The 22,653-nt window shown below is 40.0% G+C and overlaps 1 protein-coding gene across 1 annotated transcript in view; it reads right to left on the bottom strand.

The window, feature by feature from the left end:
- The window catches only part of rxfp1 (relaxin family peptide receptor 1), an 89,767-nt gene that overhangs the window by 14,236 nt on the left and 52,878 nt on the right, over positions 1-22,653 (bottom strand). The window contains exons 4-13 of the mRNA XM_034689730.1: positions 17,084-17,189; positions 10,308-10,379; positions 9,422-9,493; positions 6,929-7,000; positions 6,650-6,721; positions 6,410-6,478; positions 6,183-6,254; positions 5,917-5,988; positions 970-1,041; positions 613-684 (exon numbers count right to left, since the gene is read on the bottom strand). Coding sequence (XP_034545621.1) covers positions 613-684; positions 970-1,041; positions 5,917-5,988; positions 6,183-6,254; positions 6,410-6,478; positions 6,650-6,721; positions 6,929-7,000; positions 9,422-9,493; positions 10,308-10,379; positions 17,084-17,189 — 751 coding nt within the window. The remainder of the gene's footprint in view (positions 1-612; positions 685-969; positions 1,042-5,916; positions 5,989-6,182; positions 6,255-6,409; positions 6,479-6,649; positions 6,722-6,928; positions 7,001-9,421; positions 9,494-10,307; positions 10,380-17,083; positions 17,190-22,653) is intronic.

Below are 22,653 nucleotides of genomic sequence, written 5' to 3'. Positions count from 1 at the left end.
AAGCTGTGTTGAAAGGCTACTGCCACAATGCTAAAAGGCTACACTACCTGTTTGGCAGTATTCCAATCTGATAAATGGAGATAAAGTTGCATGGAGATCTACAGACTTTGTGTCATGTTAAATAAGTTGTGCTCAAGTTTGACTGTTTTCTGGGTGTTTTTGAACCGTTAGACGAATCTGTTTGTCGGAATTTAAATTTCTATATGAAGGATCAAGAAATGAGTCGCTTCAGAACATCCCTACAATTACAAGACTGTTTCCACGTGAGGCTCTCCTCACCACACAGCCTTTCAATAACTTAGAGACATTTATTCCAGACTAACTATCCCACTTGGGTTGTGATTTTGGCTTTTGAGTGAGATTAATCACCAAAGAAACATGGCACTAACCATGCTACACCCAAACTTAGATTAAAATATATCATGCAGAAAATACTGAGATGAAAAATGGGACAGTGTGTCTATTTATCTTTCCAGGGTCCTTTCCCATTTTTATTTACTGTGATATTTGCAAGTGTTGATCTTTGACACAAACTCTAGCTTAGCTTCTCCAGTTGCAACAGAGGTTTAATTTGTGGCATGAGTTAGTCATCGTGTTGTTGCATTTACTTACAGAGACTTCAGTTTATGCAGCTTGTCAAAGTGGTCAACTTGAAGCTCCACGATGGGGTTGTAGGATATATTCCTTGAAAGTAAAAATAAAAAAGTCAGTAGCTTAAGTAAGAAATATGCCAAAAAAACTGCAATTTCTCTAAAAAAAAATAATCAAATCAAACATTCTGGTTAACATGACAAGGATACAGACACAAAACAGAAACTCTCAGTGCTGCAGATCCTCCTACATGAGTCTGAACTCTGATTTTTTCACAGACAGCAATAAACATCTATATTGTGATTCTCAAGCCTGAAGAAATATATATGCTGAGAACCATACGGTATATCTCAGTGTGTTTGTGGAAACAGAACTTACAGTTGGAGCAAATCCTCCAGTAGGACAAAGAGATTTGGAGGGAGTGCCATCAATCTGTTGTTGGACAGATCCCTGCAAGGACAAAGAAATCCACATCAGTAGCCAAAAACCAGGAAACAACAAAGACTGAAGGACAGAACTTTGCATCCAGCACAAAAGTTCCCCCCTCTGTAACTTCACAACATGTACCCTAACAACACCTCAAAATAAATGCTGTATAAACCTATTTTTCCCTATGAATCTATAAGTGTTTTTAAAATCCTCAGTTATCACAAGTCCCCTCAGCACAGATTGAGTTATGTGTTGCAAGAGTAAATGAAAACTGCAGAGGTGCCAACAATCGCAACTGTAGAACATAACGACTTTAACAAGTGGGATTCCCAGTTCACACAAACCATGTGAGAGCACTACTTGTTGGTCTGCTGGGAATAACATAAAGACTACAGTTCCCCACTTCTAAAGCAATCCTGAAAATCAATGTGTCATGTCATAAGTTGCTTTTGTTTTGTGTTGATTTTCTTTGTTATAATTCGTGTTTGATTTGCAGTTTTATTTTGTAGTTTTACCTTGTTTTTCAGGTCTTGTTTCCTACCTTCTGTGGATTAGAAATATTATCTTGTGTTTCTTCAGGATCCTTCTGTTGTATTCCTTGTGTGTGACGTGATTCCTGTTTTATTTTGTAGTTCTTGCTCCCTGTGTGTCTGGTTTAAATTAACTTCCTGTCCTTGTGTGTTTCCCTTCACTTTGATTGCACTTATTAGTTTCACCTGTGTCCTGTGTCCACACCTGTTGCTCGTTACCCTGTGTGTATTTTCACGTCTTCTTCTGCATCTTTTCCAGTATCTCATTGCTGTTCCTCGTGTTGTCTTTTTGTGTTCTGTTGGACTTTTTTGGATTCTGTTTGTGTTTGACTTTTGCCTTTTTGCTCTTTTGTTGATTAAATCTTTGTTATTCTGCACTCTGGGTCCCTTTTCCAGTTTTCTCACTGTGACAGTTTCTTGGTTCTAGTTAGGCCAGAGAATGGAAGCTTGACCCAAAGTGCAGTCTACATAAACTATCACACATAAAAGAGGAAAATTGACAGCTTAGCCTTTCCACGCTGCACCAAAACAACAGAACTTCTTTCACGAATCTGACACGACGCAAGCTATGGGACCATCTATAAACAACAACTGAAAACATGTATATTCACCATTCCCTTCTAGTAATTGCCACTTGGCTATATTCTTATATTTTGCATATTTTATTGTTCCTAGCATGTTTCAGGTTATGTTTTGGTAACTCTTTTTTTCTTCTTCTTCTTCTTCTTCTTCAAAAAAAAATTATAATTTGTTTTAGTAACAGTAAAATGTTGATAAAAATAGATATAGAATTTCTAAATCATTTAAATCCTAAATTTAATTAAAAATATTGCAAAGACAACATAAAATGTTGAAATAATTTTTTTTTTTACTGTTTTATGAAAAGTATATGATCGTTTTAAATTTGAAGCCAGCAACACCTTTCATAAAAATTGGGACAGGAACTACAAAACACTGAGGCTGTTTCCGAAATCGCCTACTATACTAGCAGTATGCACTGATTTGTCCAACATTCAGTATGTAGTAAGTAGTATGTGAACAAGAGCAAAATCTGCAGTAAGCCAAAACTCCCCGGATGTCTACTGATTCGGGAAAATATCTCAGCATGCATTGGACCAGTCTGCCTCGCGTACTGTTTCCCACAATGCACTGCACTCGTTCTGCTTTTTCTTTTTCCTTATTTTTTGACGGGAGGAAATCCGTTTTTGGGTGCTGTGAAAGTTATCAAATTACATATAAACTACTTCCTATCTTTTTAAATCATAAATGGATGCTAAATAAGCATTTTATTTATTGGCTTTGCCGTTGTTTACTTCCGCTTTCGAAAAACCGGAAATTCAGCGACGTCTGGCTCAGCATGCTGCATGACAGATCGAACAGAACAGTCATGCTATATACTAAGTTTAAACGCAGTATGTAGTAGGCAATACCTACTGCCTACTACATTAGTAGGTAGTATGTAGCAGGCCATTTCGGAAACAGCCCAAAAGTTGTGTTATAATAAAACATATCCCTAGGAGGAACACCTCCCACTAATCAGGTTGATTCGCAACAGGTAAGTAATGTGATTGAATATACAGAGGACATCACAGAGGCTGAGTCTTTCAGAAGAAAGATGAAGAGAGGCTCACCTCTGCGCGAGTAAATAGTTAACAACTTCAGAATAATGTTCCTCAGTGAACTTTAGCATTTCATCATCTCCAGTACATAATACCATTAAAAGATTCATACAATCTGGAAAAATCTCTGTACAGAAGGGACGAAGCTGAAAACCAAGACTGGATTGACATGACTCTACAGTGGAATTCATTGCATCGGCTGAGAATCACTTTGAGAAACCATTGTCTGTGAACAGTTTGTTTCTGCATCCACAAATTATAATTAATGCAAAGAGGAAACCACGTACAATCAAGACACAGAAACGGCGTCTATCGCTCAACATGTTGCATCCCTGTCAGACCTGAGCCCCTTCTTGTTCCTCCTGAGCCTTTAAAAGCAGGCGTATGGTTTCACATAAAAAAGGCTCTGGTTCTTATTTGAAATGATTTAAACAGTTGTGAATTAGTTTTGGACCATTTTGAGCTTAAGACAGAAATCCATGTTACTTGCTCAAATGTGTATGCGGTAAGACAGTGTTTTGCAGGATTGACTCAAATTAAAGTGAGTGTTGTTCAAGGAATAAATGTCAGCAAGTGCAACAATGACAGTATGACTCACTGATGTGTGCTTTCAACTCTTGGACAAAGATAGGGCCTCATGGCACAGAGCAACAAAATACACCTCTGCACACACTTTTTAATAACACAAGTTTTTTCTCCTGGGAGGGTTGTTTTTGAAAATAAAAAACTCCTTTTATTACGATAAATTCTAAAAATGTTTGACTTAACACTCACCCCAGTCTTCTTACAAAACAAGCACTTGTTTCATGTGTGTGGTTTAAGTATTCACAGTGCAGCTTTTGTCTTGGTAAGTGTGCAAACCTTTAAATTTTCCAAACAGAATTCATTTTACTGAAAGCTGTTTCTCTAACAAGACAGGTGAAAATCCAGATTTTCAAAAAGGAAGGACTGTTCAGGCTCAAGAGGCTTTAACAGACCACTAAACATTCTGCAAACACTCAAAATAACCTTGTTAGCAGACCTTAAAAGTAAAGAACAGACTGAACACTGATGAAAACAACAAAGCAAGATACTTCTGTGCAACACTCAAGAGTGCAACAAACATCTGCTTTGGTTCTTTCAGAGGATTAAGTAAAGTATTTAAAAGAAGCTGCAGGTGTTTCTGATAACTTTTACCCTGTTATGTCTAAACGAGTGATGTGAAAGGTCCATAAGAGAGAGAGATAGAGAGAGAGAGAGAGAGAGAGAGAGAGAGAGAGAGAGAGAGAGAGAGAGAGAGAGAGAGAGAGAGAGAGCTTTCAATCAAAGTATAACATCGGACTTCCACCAGGTCCATGTTCGGTTCGTCTGTGATCCGCTGCCGTCCGGCTCTGGGCTCTCTCGTCCATCAACACCCACTGGCTGGGTTTTCAGAACAGAGCACAGAGCAGGATCGCCGGACAGATGGAGTCATGTGACCAAGGTTTTCCCGCGGTACTTACTGAATCAACAATTATCTAACTCCTCTCCTCATCCATATTGTCTTTATTGGGCTATGAAAACCTCTGACCTTTTGACTCCAGGACTGGCTCTGCTCATCATGATGGTTTATTGTCATAGTTAAGTGAAATACAATCTAGCGACCACACAGTGTGTTTTATTCTGAAAATCAACCAGATGCTTTAATTCTATTTTGGTGCCTGACTTCCTGTCTCACTTTATCTGCTCTGTTGAGATTGTTGACTGGAATTGAAACCTATCAGATCTGGTGCCGTGACGGTTCGTAGACGGATTGGACAAGGATCTGGTGGAATTTGGCTGTAACACATGAAAAGCTCTGATGTTAAATGGTAACTTTAATGCAATCGCATTACAACTAGATAGTTCTAATTAATACCGTAACAATGCAGAGACATAACAGCACATATCCACCGTAAATGTCTCACTTGAATGTTAAAAGAAAGTAAGATGAGATTATTTTGTCAGGTAAAACTACCATAGCATGTATAAGACAAGATCAGGAAAGATTTGCATCTTTTCCCAATGGGGGCGCTACCATAAACCAAGTGTTCCTCACAGCAGCTTTGAAATGTTTTCTTTGAGTATATTTTTGATTCAGAAACTTAATGATTTTGTCTCTCAGCAGTCCATTCATATTACCGAGTTAAAAGACCTTCCTGGAGTCCCTGAGCTCCATTGTCTCGAAGGTTCCTCTGGATCTCTGCCGTAGACGACCTGCTGCTGTATACATGCCAGACTCCAGCTTCTACAACTACTACTATCCAACTCACCACTATCATCTCCCTCTCTTATTCTCCTCTATCCCTCTTTCCAACCCCATCTCGGTCTCAGCAGATGTGTGTCTAACATGAGTCTGGTTCTGCTCAAAGTTTCTGCCTGTTAAAAGGAAGTTTGTCCTTGCCACTGTAACTTGCTAAATATTGTAAGGTGCAATGCTCATGGTGGATTAAGATGAGATAAGATCGAGTCCTGTCAGTAAGAGGAGACTGGATTGTATCCTGTCTTGGTGTTGGGTCTTTGATAATAGTTTAACACAGAGTACGGTCTAGACATGCTATGTTTGTAAAAGCATCTTGAGATAACGTTTGTGGCAATTTGGCGTTATACAAATAAAGATTGCTTGATTGATGTTCATTGGGTGTGACACATGCAAGGGATTTAGCCTTTTTTTTTATTTTTACAATTGTAGAAGTGGCTCCATTTACTTTTTTAAACTGAGCACAATTAAATTAAAATGAATAACTTACAACTCTCCAAGCTTTTGTAGGACTGAGAACGCCTGTTCATGGATGTAGCTGATGCTGTTCCTCTGTAAGACCCTGAAAACGGTGACAAACAAATAAAGAAATAGTCAGAGTGCTTCTTTCTCACCTTCCAAATAATAAAAACTGAACAGTACAAATGGATTGTAAGCTTTTAATCCATTAAGCTGAAAGCAACTTGAGAAACTGAGCCCGATTCAAGTCAAAAACAAATATCTCATGTGGATTTAATTATGCAAAGGTTTACTTACAGAACTGTCAGCATGCTGCATGAGTGTAAAGAGACGTTTCCGATGGTTTCAATCACATTTCCCTCCAAATCCCTGGGAGAGAAAGTTGTGAAACACACACATGGATAAATAAATGAATAAGTAAATGAAAGACAAACCCACCCATCAATCAACACCCAGACAAAACACAATCATCAACAGACATGTCACTTTCATGGCAAGCCTTTGAGTGTTGACATGCTACTTACAGCCAGTTCAGTCTTGGCATTTCCTGACAGATGTCATCCAGCTTTGACAAAGAGTTGTTCAACAGAACCCTGCCAATCAGTCACACACCATCAAACAAGGAGTTGTGTTTGTTCCTCTGATGTCCACAGGAGGAAAACATTCAATCTGAACTAATAAACAACAGTTCACTAACAGAACTTGTGACTATTAGAGAGGACACTACAGAGAAGTAACACAAAAGAAAAGAGAAAAAAACTCACAGTAAAACAAGGGAGTCCAGTCCTGAGAAGGTTGTGGAGGATATTTGATGGATATTATTATTTTCTAGGATTCTAAGAAAATGAAAACATATATGCCTTCATATCAGCCTTGTTTGTTTATGTCAAAGGAAAATAAATATAGTTAAAGAGAGTGAATTATTTATCACAAGTTGCCTGTTCCAAAATGAATACATAAATAAATAAAGTCTAATACAGTTTGCGTGCAGCAGTTCTTATTTATGTGGAAAACTTTGTTTAGGAGAAAGAAAAAAAACATACAACCACTCCAGCTTGTGCAGGTCCTGGAATACGCCCGGCATCAGGACAGATATCTTATTAAAGCTCAGATATCTAAGAGAGGAAACACAGTTTGAATAACTGATGCTTTAATGCAGAGCTACAGGATCCAATGCATTTTAAACCGAGTATTATCATTCAATCGTACTCTTTATTTTTTTTGTTTACAGGTTACTTTACACCCTCCATCCTCTTAAGTTCAACAGACCCCTGGTGATTGTTAAACATGTAATTTGAAAACCACAGGTATGTTAACCTGCGACAGAAACAGCCTCTGATCCTCTGGAAGAGCTATTTTTGGAAGATCTCTGAGTCTGACTGCAGGGATTTGTTCCCACTCAGCCACAACAGCTTTAGCAGTCAGACACTGATGGCGGGTGATAAGGTCAGGCTCACAGAGTAAAGGCAATTTCGGAACCAATTCAGCTATCTTCTGACGATGATTTATGCCTCTGGGAACAATGGTAAACCAGTAGAGCTGAGGATTAGCAATTGTTATGGTCACAATCACTCCCCCTCTCCTGCAAGGCTTATTAATCTGTGCTGTGGAGTGTTTTGTGTATAGGTGTGTCTGTTAAACTGCATCCATCACTTGCACCTCATCTATCTATCTATCTATCTATCTATCTATCTATCTATCTATCTATCTATCTATCTATCTATCTATCTATCCATCTATCCATCTATCTATCTATCTATCTATCTATCTATCTATCTATCTATCTATCTATCTATCTAATTGAATTCATTTGGAACATCTTAGGCACATATAGGAAGTAAAAGCTTTCAGCTGTTACAGCATATTTTTGTAAAGACCCAACAAAGGAAATGAAGAAAGGGAGAGAAGGACTGAGGAAATATGTTAAGAGCCATGAGATGTTCTTCCTTCCAGAGCGCCATGTGAAGCGATGTCCATTTGTGACAACGCCATCATTTTCATGTCATTTATTTGCCATTAACAGGTCTAAAGTTGTCAAATCTGATGACAAGAATACACAGTGACACTTAAATGATATACCATCCTATCAAATTTGATCTTTTAAAATTGCTCCAGTTTTAAAACTGACATTACCCCTGCTTTATATCTGGTGCCATGCTATTTGGGACATTTTTCACTGACTGAAGATTACATTGATGTGTCTTTGTGACCGTCAAAAGTAACACTATCATCACTTTCCCTTGAGTAAGTCTCAGTTTCATGGTAAACAGTAAGTTTCACAGAGACTTTGCTCTGGTTTGCTTCAGCAATATGAACCCTGAAAAATGTATGTTTCCTCTTTCTGTATCATAGGTTCCTCTGAGTCGCTACTGTAGACGTCCTGCTGCTGTGGACGTTCCAGACTCCACCTGCTACGGACGTGCTGGACTCCAGCGATAACAGCTACTACTACTACTATCCATCTCATCACTATCATCACTCTCTCCCACTCTTAATCTCCTCTATCCCTCTTTTCAACCCCAACTCGATTGAGGCAGATGTGTGTCTAACATGAGTCTGGTTCTGCTCGAGGTTTCTGCCTGTTAAAGGAAGTTTGTCCTTGCCACTGTAACTTACTAAATGCTGCAAAATGCTCTGCTCATGGTGGATTAAAATGAGATCAGACTGAGTCCGGTCTGTAAGAGGGGACTGGATGTCTTGATGTTGGGTATTTGTTCATAATTTGACATATAGTGTTTGTAAAAGCGTCTTGAGGTAACATTTGTTGTGATATGGCGCTATACAATTAAAGATTGATAGATTGACTGATTGGTTTCTGAACAGGTTTTAATTTTGCTGAAACTTTGTCAAATCTGACAATAGACCACTTTTAAAATGTTTGTTTTTTTAAACAGAAGTTGGATTGTTCATTCCTGATACAAGCCAGGAATCGTGAATCTTAACAGTGAATGGTTTTCATGACACAGAATCGAGCAGATTGGTTGCTCAAGTTGAATTGATTTTTAGCCGCACTTGCATGCAGATATCCGTTTATAGAGACATATAAATCCTCAGCTCATTACTACTAATGGGAGCCAGGATAACTGACTGCAGACTGCATCCAGCCGTCTCATGCTCATTTCACAAACTGTTTTCTTCTCCACACACAACGGACTGCTGATAAGTGATTGGTCAATACTGCACACACTACAATTACATTAAACACTACCTTTAATGAAATCCATTATCACTATTTTTATTTGAAATTAATAATAATTAGGGAATGTGTAAATCTGAAGTGACAGAGCAGCCTGTGTAATCACAACTTCAGTAATAAACAGTGCTTTAAAAGCAGCAGTAAATAAGCACGTAAACAATCACTGCTGTAATGAAATATTGTGTTCAGCCAAAACTGAGACACCTGTTAATTCAGATTTTATCAACAGCCATCAACAACCAAAGACTGTTTACTGGATGAATAATTTCCTCTGAGGTGCTTTATAAAACACAGCATGTTATAAATGTCAGGAATGAAAATGTTATGAACACACACTCACAGCCTTGTTAGATTATAGAGGCCTCTGAACGCGTCAGGACTCACATCCTGGATTTTGTTGTGCTGCAGATATCTGCAAAAGATTTCCAAATAAAAAAGTGAGATCAAATCAATAAGAGCCCTGTTACTGTAGTTAAATGAAGACACACAAACACGCACAGGAAGAAACATTTGCACAAAAGCCTGAACCACTTTAAAATCTACGTTACTAAAATGAAGTATTCCATATTCTGAGAATAATTTGTCTTTGATTTCAACAGCTTCTGCTTTCACTACGCTTACTTACAGTTCTCCAGACCTTAGCTGACACCTGTTCAGTACTTTGCGTATTTAAAAAACCTGAGGATTCATTCTCAACTTTAATATGTATCTCAAGAGAAAAGTTTTCAAGGCAGTTAAACCTTTAGAGTGGTTACTGAAGGCTGACAGACTAACACAGCCAAATGTTTTCTGGCAGAGGATTAGACCTTTTCAGTGTGTGGCACTGTGAGAGGTAGATAAACAACCAAGCCAGCAGTAAATGAATCTATACACAGAACAAAACAACAGCTTCTGCCAACGTTCCCTGCAGTCATCTTAGACTGAAACATGACAGCTTTAGAGTTCAGAAACTCTTTGTTGTGTCTTTCATTCAAAGGGTAGTTAATATCTGTGCTCTGTGAAATCATCAGGATGCTACGCTGTATTGAATGGATAGCATAGAATGTCATGCATGGTAATTATGATCTTCTATTATATATGTTCCTTTCAGAACAGGCGATAAGGCTGAATACAGGACAGATGAAAGATAAATAATGAAGGAAATGAGGAAAAACAGTCCTATGTAAATCAAAATCTAACAATTTAAATGTAAATGGCATACAATCCATAATTCATAGGACACTTACAGTTTCTGTAGGCTCCGGTACTTATAGAATATGTTTGCTTTAAGTGTCTGAAGCCGGTTCCTTTGTAGAGACCTGAATGATAACAAGAGGTTAAAAATCAGAATACAGATTGAGTTTTACATCATGGATTATGCTAATGATGGCTCATAACTGGACAGCTGAGCAGCTCACAGCTTCATAGTATCAAGGTCACTCTTTCAATAAACCATTTCAAATCATAAATCATCATAGTTCCTTTTTGATGGGGACAGCAGTAGGTTAGTCTGTAGGGACTCTGGAGGTTCTCCAGCTCAAATCCTGGCACAGAACAAGTTTGGAAATTGGCTGTGAGCTAGAGAGGTGCCAGTTTATGGCTGGGCACTGCCAAGGTGCCCTTGAGAAAGGTCCAGTAACTTGGGGCGCTCTTAACCATATGTTTTCCCCTCACTCTGACATCCCTCCATTAGAGGATCCAGAGCATCCTATTCGTGCATGTGTTCAACACCAGACTATAAAAATTGGATTTCTCCTCAGGGACTAATAAAATGTATCTCCTTCTCCTTCTTCATCCTCTGTTTTCTTTGAAACTTGAGGATCACAAGATGTACTCGGTGTTAAACCAATCATCCTAACATTCCCCATACTAACGACCTTGATAATTTTTCCCTTCTCTAAATGATGGATATTTTCTTTCAGTCATAAATCTGACAATATAGAGTCTAAAAAAGCCTTCAAATGTAGCAGAATTAACTTTAATTTCAAGTGGCCTTAATTATTGACCTTTGTGTCCTGAATCTCTACTGTTTAAAGAGGCCATGTTGTCTTAATTTCAAGTTTTATTTATAACCTCATTGTATGTTTTATCACTTAGGTCTTGCCTATCTTCATACCCCTCTCCCTACCAGTCCACTTTCTTCTGATTGGTCAGTTTCCTGGAACCCTGAGAATGTGGATGTGTCTTTTTCTGGTCTGTCTTTCGAACATGACCATATAAGGAGTTCTGTGACTTAGTAATGTCACAAGATCTCTAGATAGAAAAAACTGTGTAAAAGCTGGTGTCAGAAGTGCCTGCAGATTGAGCTCTGAAGAATGAGGGATTACTCAGACATACGTTTTCTCCAAGATTTTAACATTTGTTTTTAATTTGTGAAAATATCTACCACTGTCACAAATGTATGACTGAAAATACGGAGCAGCAATGAAGCCCTTCTTTAGGTTGGACAAATGCTGTGTGAACTGAAGCCATTTCTGCCTAAATATTCTAGTCACACAACTGACTTTGAAGTCAGACCAGATTTCAGCTTGCTGTGGAGTGCTCTAGGGAGCATGAAGGTAGATCACGTCCCAATCAGCTGCTCAAAACCATTCAGAGGAATTTCTAGTTTGTGAGAAACTTCACTCAACCGACGGTGTACTCTCATAGTGAAAGCCCAGCCACAATTCCCTGACTTTAGGTCTTTCTGTTCTTGATTGCACCTCGACAAAATGGTGGTCAAGGTCTGAAAGCACCATGACACACTGCGTGATGTGGAGAACTGATATACAGGGAGATATACAACAATTATCCATAACATTATAACCATCTGACTTAATGCAATCCATTACAGCAACTTTACCAAACGCATCAAAACATATACATTTTCAGTTTTTGTTCACACATCAAAAAAGTGAGAATTATTCTTCATATCTGTCGTTGAAGTCAAATTCTCTAAGCTTCCGTGAGCGGACATTTTGACCTGAAAACATTACTAAAAAGCGCAAACTGACTGCCTCTGCTATCAATCCACACCATGGCAGCTTTTTTCAACCAAGCAGCTAAACTAGGCAGAACCCCCAGTCACATGATATAAACATTAGGGATGCTCCGATCGATTGGCCACCGATCATTATCGGCCGATTTCTGTGAAAAAGTATGTGATCGGCGTATGCCGATCAATGCCTTCATTGCCGATCACAAAAAAACATCACCTGTGGCTCATACTTTGCAGCCTGAAGAGGACCTGTGTGTAATGTGCCCCCTCCCCCTTTCCTTCACACTGCGCAGGCGCGCAGCGGCAAACCACAACAAACATGTCTGCCGTGTGGAACTTTTATACAGTCTGTAAGAGTGATGTAAAGTTTGCATCCTGCAACACATGCAACGAAAAAGTACCTCGCAGGGGAAGCACGTTAAAAAAGCTTCAACACAACCAATTTAATGAGACATTTAAAGAGCAAACACTTGGCGGAGTATGGTGAGGTTTTGAGGCTCACGGCAGTGAATGAAAAGAAGACAGCCGGAGCAGCATCAGTCAGACGGCAGCTAACACAGCCCACGGTGGCAACACTCGCCTGTATGAGCGTGACAGTCAGAAGTCTAAGCAAATAACCCGAAAAATAATTGAATCGGGCTAGATGAGCCTTTCTCAGTGGTGGAAGACACTGAGTTCCGCCGACTGCTCTCTCACTTGGAGCCCCGCTACGTGCTACCGGGACGTAAATAATTCATAGAGACGTAGCGCTGCCAGAGCTCCACCAGACAGTGTAATCTCACATCGAACGTCTCCATAAAGAAGGAATCCCATTCTCTGTAAGTTTCACAAGTTTCAAACATGGCATATTCAGAAAGACAAACTTGTGAGACATATTGTCTTTTATTTATTAGACTTTCTGCACTATTTAGCCTGTTGAGAGCCTTAATGTTTCCAATCTGTAAAAGATTGGGTTACTGATAGCAGGTACATTTAAGTGTCTCTCAGTTGTCCTTTTGTCTGAATAGTTGCTGCATTGTGCCTGCAAGGTTTTCTTTTTTTGTATTTTTTCTCTTGAAGAAGTTAGTAAAAAGACATTTTTTTCTAAATTAAGGTGATTTTATGGTTCCTTTTTTCCCAGATGATGTAGCACTCACCATAACTAAATTGAAAAATGCACAGAAAATCCATGTGATCGGTATCGGTGATCGGCAGTGATCGGCACTCATGGCTGATCGGTATAGGAATCGGCAGCATAAAATCTGATCGGAGCATCCCTAATAAACATCAACATCCCCCCGCTCACAGTAAATTGTCCTAGCAGGAAACACTGTGGGCGCAGTCGGGGTGTAACATGTAGCTGTTTGTGCTCACACATGCAGCTCACCCGGGAAATGTCAGGTGTTTTTCAGGAACTTAACGCATGTCAAAAAAGGGTTATAGACATCTGTGTAATACACATTTCCCTTATATTAAGTCAATTAACAGATAATCCAATCTATAAACATCCGCTATGGTTTTAAAGCTTTTAAAGGATTAAAAATGATTAACAGCTCATCCGTTCACACAACGTCATCAAGTCACTTGACACATGAAAATGCTCAGAAAATCCAGGGTCACTTCTCCACCAACGACCCTCGAAGCATGTGGAGGGGCATGAAGTGCATCACAGACTACAACTCCAGAGATGCACAATGCCCCAGGGACCCCTCTCTGCCTGACGCTCTCCCCCAGCACCAGACTCGCCACGCCACCAAGAGAAGTGCCCCTCAGCGTGACTTCGGCAGAAGTGAGGAGGACCCTGCAGAGGATTAACCCCCGCAAAGCTACAGGGCCCACATCAGTATGCATACAGGAAAAGTCGCTCCACTGATGACGCCATCTCGTCTGTGGTGCACACGGCCCTCACCAACCTGGAGAGCAAAGACTCCTATGTTCGAGTGCTCTTCCTGGACTTCACATCCGCCTTCAACACAATAATACCACAGACTCTGGTACAAAAACTCTCAACTCTCGGACTGAGCCCCCACATCGGAAACTGGGTCCTGGACTTCCTCTCGAACAGGAAGCAGGCTGTTAAAATCCACAACATCTCCTCCTCCTCTGTCACCCTGAACACTGGCTCCCCCCAGGGATGCGTGCTGAGCCCCCTCCTGTTCACCCTACTGACATATGACTGCTCAGCAAAACACCCGAGCTGTCATATTGTTAAGTTTGCGGACGACACAGCTGTGGTGGGATGCATCACAAACAATGATGAGTCCCAGTACAGTCAGGAGGTGGAACATCTGGAGGGTTGATGCAGGGAGAACAACCTCTGCATCAACTCCAAAAAGACAAAGGAGATGATCGTGGACTTCAGGAAGGGCAGACACCAACCCCCTCCCCTGCACATCGGAGGAGCAGCTGTGGAAGTGGTCCCCAGCTTCAGGTACCTGGGAATACATCTTTCTGAGGACCTCACCTGGATAATGAACACTTCCTGTCTGGTAAAGAAGGCCCACCAGCGCCTCTACTTTCTTAGGAAGCTGAGGCGCGCAGGACTTGGGAGCTCAGCTCTGAACTCCCTCTAAAATGTGTGGTGGAGAGCGTCCTGTGCTCCTGCATCACTGTGTGGCACGGCAGCTGCTCTGCTGCAGAGAAGAAGACTCTGCAGAGGGTGGTGAAGGCCGCACAGAGGATTGTAGGGAACAGCTTACCACCAACCACTGACATTTACACCAGCAGATGCAGAAATAGAGCCTCTTGCATCATGAAGGACACCTCCCACCCTGCACACAAACTGTTTGCTCCTCTCCCCTCAGGCAGGAGGCTGCGGAGCATCAAGAGCAGAACCACCAGAATGAGGAACAGCTTCTTTTCTGAGGCTGTAAGACTGCTGAACTCTGGTGGTGCTCTGTAGTCTCGGCCGCTCCCAGTCATACAGACTCTAACATTAACAGTACAATAAAACGGACTACTTCAAAACTTGCACACTGTATATTTGCACATTCAATTGCACTATGCACATTATTTATATTTGTATTTATATTTTTTACATTTTTTACTATGTCTTCCCTTAATTGTATGTTCTTTTTTTGGCTTAATACGGGACCTGAGAAACCGAATTTCGTTCCATATCATGCGACAGCTTGTATTGCTATGACAATAAAAACCCTTGAATCCTTGAATCCTTTGGGACTCTAACATTTTAACATGCTGTCTCTTTGGGCTCACCACTCGGTACGTCACACCTCATACTGTACATTGTATCATAGTATGTGAGTTGTGTTTATTGTTGATGAACACCAAGAAATCAGCTGACCACAGAACCCTAATTCCCAAAATAGTGAATAAAATATTGATAGATATAGACTTGGATGGTTTGCACAAATTCAAACTCTACATTTGACTGGAAATGGTGCAAAGACAACATATTAAATGTTGATGTTGATACCGGAGCATGTTTCCAAACAAGTTGAAATAGGGCAATATTAACTGTCTTGTTGCATTACTTCTTCTTTACAACAGCAATGTTGGGGAACAAAGAAGATCAGTTTTTGGAGTTTTGAAGATGAAATGTTGTCCCATTCTCAACATTATTATTTGTCATTATCTGCCAAATGATTTTAATGAGTGACAAGTCAGGACTACAAGCAGGCTAGTTCAGCACTTGACTCTTCTACTACAGAGCCATGCTGCTGATATAATGCATGCAGAGTGTTGGTGGCTTATTAACCCCCATACGGAGGCTGGCTGTTGAAGTGTGTGCTGGAAACAAGCTGGATGGCCACTCTCCCCTTTAGAGCGGAGGATGTGATGTTCATCATTTCCAAAAAGAATGTCAAGTTAAGTTGAAACAGATTCCTATTTCACCTCTGTTCATCTTAAATGTGATACTGTTGTAATTTCTGGTTCATGTTTATATTGTTTCCTCTGTACATGGTACAGTTTTAACCTTCATTTGTGGATCCAGCAAAAGACTGGGTTCAATCAAAGGCAATAGTTTCTGGGAGTGATTTTGAGCCCATGCCGTTATTTTCACTACAGTTATGTCTGTTTTTCAGCAGTGCCACCTGAGGCCCTGAAGATCATGGAAATCCAATATTGGTTGTCAGCCTTGTGCAGGGCTTTATTTGTGATGGGTCCTGCAGGGACAGAATGTGACATATCTCAGACTGGGAGTGGCAGCTACTTGATTGGATTCAGCATCTCATTTTTTGATATTAAAATATAAATACATTTTGTGTTGTAATCTGCCTTTTACACGTTTGTTATTGGGGAATCTCTTGTGTTCCATACACGTATGCATTATTAAATATAATTATTTTAAAGAGGGATAGAGTGAAAGGCCACCTGGCAGTCAGGTCATGTGGGGAGGCCCGCTGCAAATTAACCTCATTAGTTGGGATATATTCCTCTGGGTGTTTTCTTTCCATATAACACAAATTATTCAGAGCTTTTTGTCCTTGTTCCAACTTTTTTGAAACGTGTTGCTGGCATCCAATATAAAATGAGCAGACATTTTTCAGTTTCAATGTTTGACATGTTGTCTTTACACTGTTTAAATATTCAGTTTAAATGATTTTCAAACCATCACAATCTGTTTCTATCAACATTTAATGGCCTTGGAATTGGGTTTGTGCGTTAAAGTACTCTGAGATTTATGTTTTTTTCCCACTACTGCATGAGGCAAATGTCCCCTCAGAGGCAATAGGGTATATCTAATCCAATCACAAACCAAACTATGTGGTATATGATATTAAAGGGCACATAACAGTCTAAAATAAAGACAAAATTACAACAAGCAAACATTGTTACACTGAACACAAAACTTTAAAATGTAAGATTCAAGGTGTGTGGGATGCTTGCACTAACAAAAATGTAAAGGACACCCACTCACATCAGCTGATTCTCAATGTGAGTTGCATTAGTCATCTCCACTCTGACAGAGGTTCATATTTAATTCTGTCTACAAGTGAGTCACTTGCTCATCTGGTAGCAATGACAACAGACAAAGTTAATCCATCCTGTGGACCGCCTGAACCTCACACATGAATAAAAAAAAGTGTTTTATTTTCCACTCACATCATGGTAACATTTTCAGCCACCACTGGGATGTCTTGAAGCTGGGCGCCATCACAGTCCAGCTCCAGGTCTCGACACTGGCAGAGCTCAGGAAAGACCCCCAACACTGGAGAGACAGAGAGGGAGGGACACCAGAGGACATGTCAGTAACCGGTCAAACTGCAGTGAAGAGCCACTCCTGCTGCTACTCAGAGGACAGCAAGTCCTGACATTAAAGCAGGAGATAATAAATGACCCCACTTAGATTGCATGTTTAATATTCCTCAGTTAAGCTAGCTTTGATCACTAATTTTGCCTCTCATAACGTCCATGCTGTGTATGGGTCGTGATGACACGCTGCAGGCAGGATGATCAAAACAGACCTCTCTTCAGTGAGCTCCAATAAGAGTAAATTAAAACTGAGAACACTCAGGATTAGTCACAAGAGAGGAGTGTTAATGACAGGCTCACCTCTGATGGACAAACCAAATATATTTGCAGCATAACTTTGATGTCATGTTTGAGACAAACTCTGTTAAGTTTCTACTTCAGAGGACAGAATATGTTCAACTACTCGTGACTACAGACGATTTGTTTTAGTGACCTTTACCTATACAAAAGTCAGAGAAGACTGATATATCTTTATCTCTGTGTTTACAAAAATGTAAAGACTTTTCTATTACAAACATACATCTTTGATGTGAATCATGTGTACCTATTAAGATAAATCAATCGACCAAACATCTGGTAACCTCTAGGAATTAAAACCACAGACTGGATACAAGGCTGTGAAACTATATGACCACAGCTTTATGAAATGTGCTGCACACTGACAAATAAGAAAACATAGGCTGATGGAAATCATTTGCGACTGAGTCTGTTGATTTTTGTCAGGGGTGACAATGTTTGGAAAAGAAGATGATGAGCATGTCCAGAAGGGTGGCCCTTGAGCCCCTAGAAAATTTCAAATGGCCACCCGGGGTGCAGCCACAAAAGAGAGAGGACTTAAAAATCAATTATTTGAATTGTTGCAACAGACTGCTGGTAGCTTTTTTTTTTAATTGTAGAAAAATACCTCACACATCTACGTATGTCATAAAACAGGAGTGCAGGAGAACTATTGGTCCATGAAAATTCGTGAGCAAACTCCTTCACACTGTGGGGCGTTTAAAGGACATTGAAACATTGCCACTAAATGTGTTGTTAACAATTAGACACTGCTGGGGTGCTGGTGGCCTAGCGGTCTAAGCGCCCCACATACAGAGGCTACAGTCCTCGTCGCAGGGGTCGCTGGCTCGATTCCCGGCCGGTCGACCATCTCCTGCATGCCTTCCCCCGCTCTCCACTCCCCACATTTCCTGTCTGTCTTCAGCTGTCCTATCAAATAAAGGCAAAAAGGCCAAAAAAATTAATAAATAAATATAAAACAGTTAGACACTGCAGGTTTGCTTGCAGCTTTTTAAGTATTGAAAATGGTGACTTTGAACAAACATCTTCTTATTGAGTGTGACAGTCGTTGGTGGGTTGCAGGTATTTACAGAGTTATTAGACACCTGCAGTGATCCCACAGTGTCAGAATCGCTATAACTTCATTTATAATTCAAATCTCCAGATGTGCTGCCCGGATTAATCAGAAATCTGATGTTAATAAATGAAATGTGTTTTCATCACATCTTAAAAGGTCTCACTAAGTCAGTCCTGGTTCTGTAAAACAGAACTGTCTTACCCTTTTTTCTGTTTGTTTGTTTTGTATACAACTATTGCTCTGTTCAATTTTCTGTGAGGAAAACTTTTGGTATTAAAGAAGAAAACTTTGTTCCCCTAACCAAAGTTGTGTTTAGCTGTCATGTTAAGATCACCTGGATACACACAGACGTTTGATCCCCTGTCTCTAAGAAGAACACCAAAGAAAAGCTCACACCCTCAGAGGATGGTTATTGATTCTCAGTGACGGAAGCGTGGGTGTAAGCTTTCATACTGCTGTCAGATTATTAGGGGCAGCAGGAAGCATGACCTGAGAACATTTCTCAAACCTTTATTGCCAGAACAATATGAAGAAACTTGATCTCAATTCTTCTAACTAACCCTGACATTCAGTTTGACTCTGTCTTAGTGAGGTTTCCATGTCCAGGGCTGTGTGATTTAGGACATAATCAAATCCTCAATTTGGCCCTGTATGCATTCACGAGATCTACATTTATCAAGTCTGACAAACAGATGGTCAAATAGACACACAGCTTTCAAAATAATATGATTTTGATTATAAGTGCTAGAGTGAAAGCATTAGCGCTTCAGCTTCATTAAATTTTCTGAATGTGTTTAACTTCTAGGGAAAAAGAGAGTTAATGGGTTCATCATTAATCATTAATGGGTTTTGCTTAAAATGAGTTTGTTAAAATTTCAAAAAACAGTACTGGAAACTTTCAGTTTGTGTTGTGTTTGCGCCTCCTGTTAACAAAGCAGAGCCTCTGTTGTCTTTGCTAATTTTAATCTCTTTTGGTGCATTTCCACCATGTGGTCCAGTTTGGTTCAGTACTGTTTGGCACGATAAACCCAGATCTTGCATGTGTTTCCACAGCAAACTGTACCGCTTGACACATTGCAGTCTGTATTGGCTTTGTATCAGCTAAATTAATTCAACAGAATGAAAAATATTGCATGAAAACGCTTCCAGGATGCTTTTCAAAGCAAAAGCCCGATCTGTTTTTACTGTGCAGAGACTCCTCTGGTTTTCATACAATGCTTTTATTCTGAAGTTTTTACCCAGGACAGTTATTTAAAGGAAGTACCTTGTGTAGTGCTTTATTCTAGCTTACAGTGAACTTTTGTTGGAAAAAAAGTTGTGTAAATTATTTAATAATATCAGGTAACAGCAAATATTTTGTCTTGTACGTTCTCCCTTTCACTTTACAGCCATCTCTGTGATTCTCTCTCTGCTCAGCTGGTGTCTGTACCAACTCCCTCTTTATTTATTTACCTAAATCGGGGTGGCAGTAGCTCAGTCCATAGGGACTTGGCTTGGGAACCGAAGGGTAGCCGGTTTGAGACCCAGCATGGACGAAGTTTGGTAAGTGGACTGGTGGCTGGAGAGGTGCTGGTTCACTTGCCTGGGTGCTGCAGAGGTCCCCTTGAGCAAGGCACCGAACCCCCAACTGCTCTGGGTGCGCTGGATGACGGCAGCATCCTCACTCTGACATCTCTCCCTAAGCATGTTCACTGCATGTGTATGTATATACCAAAAAAACTGTCTGTGTAGCATGTCCAAAATAGCATGAGTAAAAAAATTTAATTTCCCCCCTGGGGATCAATAAAGTACCGTTCTATCATTTCCTGATCAGACCAACCGTGACACCTGTTTAACACCTGTTTAACACCTGAAACCATTCCCTGATAGGGTCAAATGGGAATGCTTGGAAGGATGTCAAAAAAGTAGGACATAACAGATTGGGTATATATATTTGGTACCTTTTCTATCTTTTAATAGTGAAACACAAGTAATTGCATGACTCAATGTACTGCTTTAATGAGACTCTTTGGAAAATGTCAAAAAAGGTTGTTTTGGCAATGTGCAGCAAATCACTATCTGACACCCAGCTCCCAGCAGTGTTTTCAGACCCTGAAAGTGATGATATAAAAAGTTAGTCTTGATGCTGCTGGTCTTGTCTGTTTTTGTGGGGCATAAAAAACCATCAGCATTGATTTTTTCCAGTTAAGTAATATCTTCTCACAGAAGCTTTAAGTGATAACTTCTGGACATACGCTCTTTAATGGCTGTGTGGACCCCATGTCTCAGAATCAGAATCAAATTCATTAGCAAGTAGCTTTTACACATACAAGGTATTAGTCCTGGAGTTTGGTTCAGAAGCAAAAGTAAAATCTATATATGTTCAGTTAGGAACAGCCTCATCATAGATTTCACCGCTCATTGCCAAATAGAAACTTGTGCGTGGCTGCAAGCTTGGCTTCTTAAAGTGCTCCCCGGGTATCATCTCCGCCTCAGTTGTCAAGAAGCTTGTCCTACTTTTGTGCTACTTTGCTTCAGTTCCCCTCATCTTTCATCCCCCTGGCACCTTCTCTGTGAGTCACAGCTGGTCTCAGTCATGAGGGGTACACTTGCTGTACAGAAAGGCCACCTGCTGTTAGAATGACAAAAAGCCTGAAAATAAGACTCAAAATCTCACTTTTTTCAGATGTATTTCAATGAAAAAAGAAATTCAGGTCAATACAGTGTTAAAACGGCTGCACAGCACATTTTTTGTAGGTCTCTGAATCGGTAGGAGCGGGAGCAGTTTTAAAAATTCTGTTGTCATTCATGTAATCATTATCCATTTTTTATCTTTATGTGAATGTAGTAAACACTGCCTCTGCAATGCTTTGCACATTTCTGTGCAGACCTAACAGCTCCATTTGTAAGCAAAAGTCATAAATTGCATCTTGATTACTCTTTTTAAGTTTCTTGACAGTAGCAGTGATGGTGCACTTTTCAGTTCATATGTTTTATTCTGTGTTTAAGTGTTAGCCTACTTGACGACCTGAATCTGATTGTAATGTAGGGATTAAAATAAAGATTATGCAATGTTCTTTTGAAAAAGTTGTATGTTTCTCCAGTAGGAAGCAATCTAGTGACTAGAGTCTGTCTTAATCTTTCTCCTCTCGATTCTGTGTCGGACTTTTTTTATCATTGAATTCTTGGAACCAATAATCCAACTTTCACGCTGACTTCACACAGTGACTCACAAGCTGTGCAGAGGACAGATAAGAAACCGGGTTTGTACTCTTCAGTCAAGCTCTCCTTTTAGTCGGCGCTTTGTTACACAACTCTTTGTTGTACTTTAAATATGTACAAATCAGTGCAACAGCATGAATGCATTCCATGAGAGCTTGCTGCTGTGTTTCGTCTATCTCTCTGCCTTTGACTTTAGCCTTCAGAATAAATATCGGCACCTTTGATTTCCAGCCTGTTACACAAACAGTCTTTTTCTTGGGTAAAATCGATCTCTTTTCACAGATAAGATTGACTGGGTTGTGATTTTCAAGAATAGCGCTCTCGTTGAAACACTTTCTCTTGCTCCCAGGTTTTAACCCTGAGAGGTGTTTATTTTGACCCAGTGGGAAAGCAAAATTCACCGTTGCTCTCTTCACAACAATCAAATAGAAGAAAAAGCTCCCTGCAACTTTGTCAAAAGTGTCCACCCTGATGTTATTGTAATCTAGAGGTTTTTAAAGCCAGGAGGTTCACATTGTGTGCTTGTAATCTGTGCAGAAAGCATATTTTCATCATTAATTATCACCAGCTGATCTGAAGTGAGCTGACAGCTGGTTAGAGCTTCTTCTGGCTACATTAAAGTGATGTCAAAGCATGGTCCTAACTACAGAGCCCCTCTGCCTAAAATTGGAAATCACTGATTGCACAAACAATAAATTAAGATTTCTGCAATGTGTTCATTGCAAATGCTCATATTGTGACATGGAGAAATTTGCCATTTATTGTGCAGCCCAAGTAAGATGAGTGTTTTGGCTTCAGAATAGTGTTGTTAGAATCAATTCTCATTAATTCAAAATGACTGATATAAACTTTGACTGAGTGGAAG

Source organism: Notolabrus celidotus, chromosome 8 (assembly GCF_009762535.1).
Source record: "Notolabrus celidotus isolate fNotCel1 chromosome 8, fNotCel1.pri, whole genome shotgun sequence".
NCBI lineage: Eukaryota > Metazoa > Chordata > Actinopteri > Labriformes > Labridae > Notolabrus > Notolabrus celidotus.
This window is presented reverse-complemented; position numbering and strand designations above follow the sequence as displayed.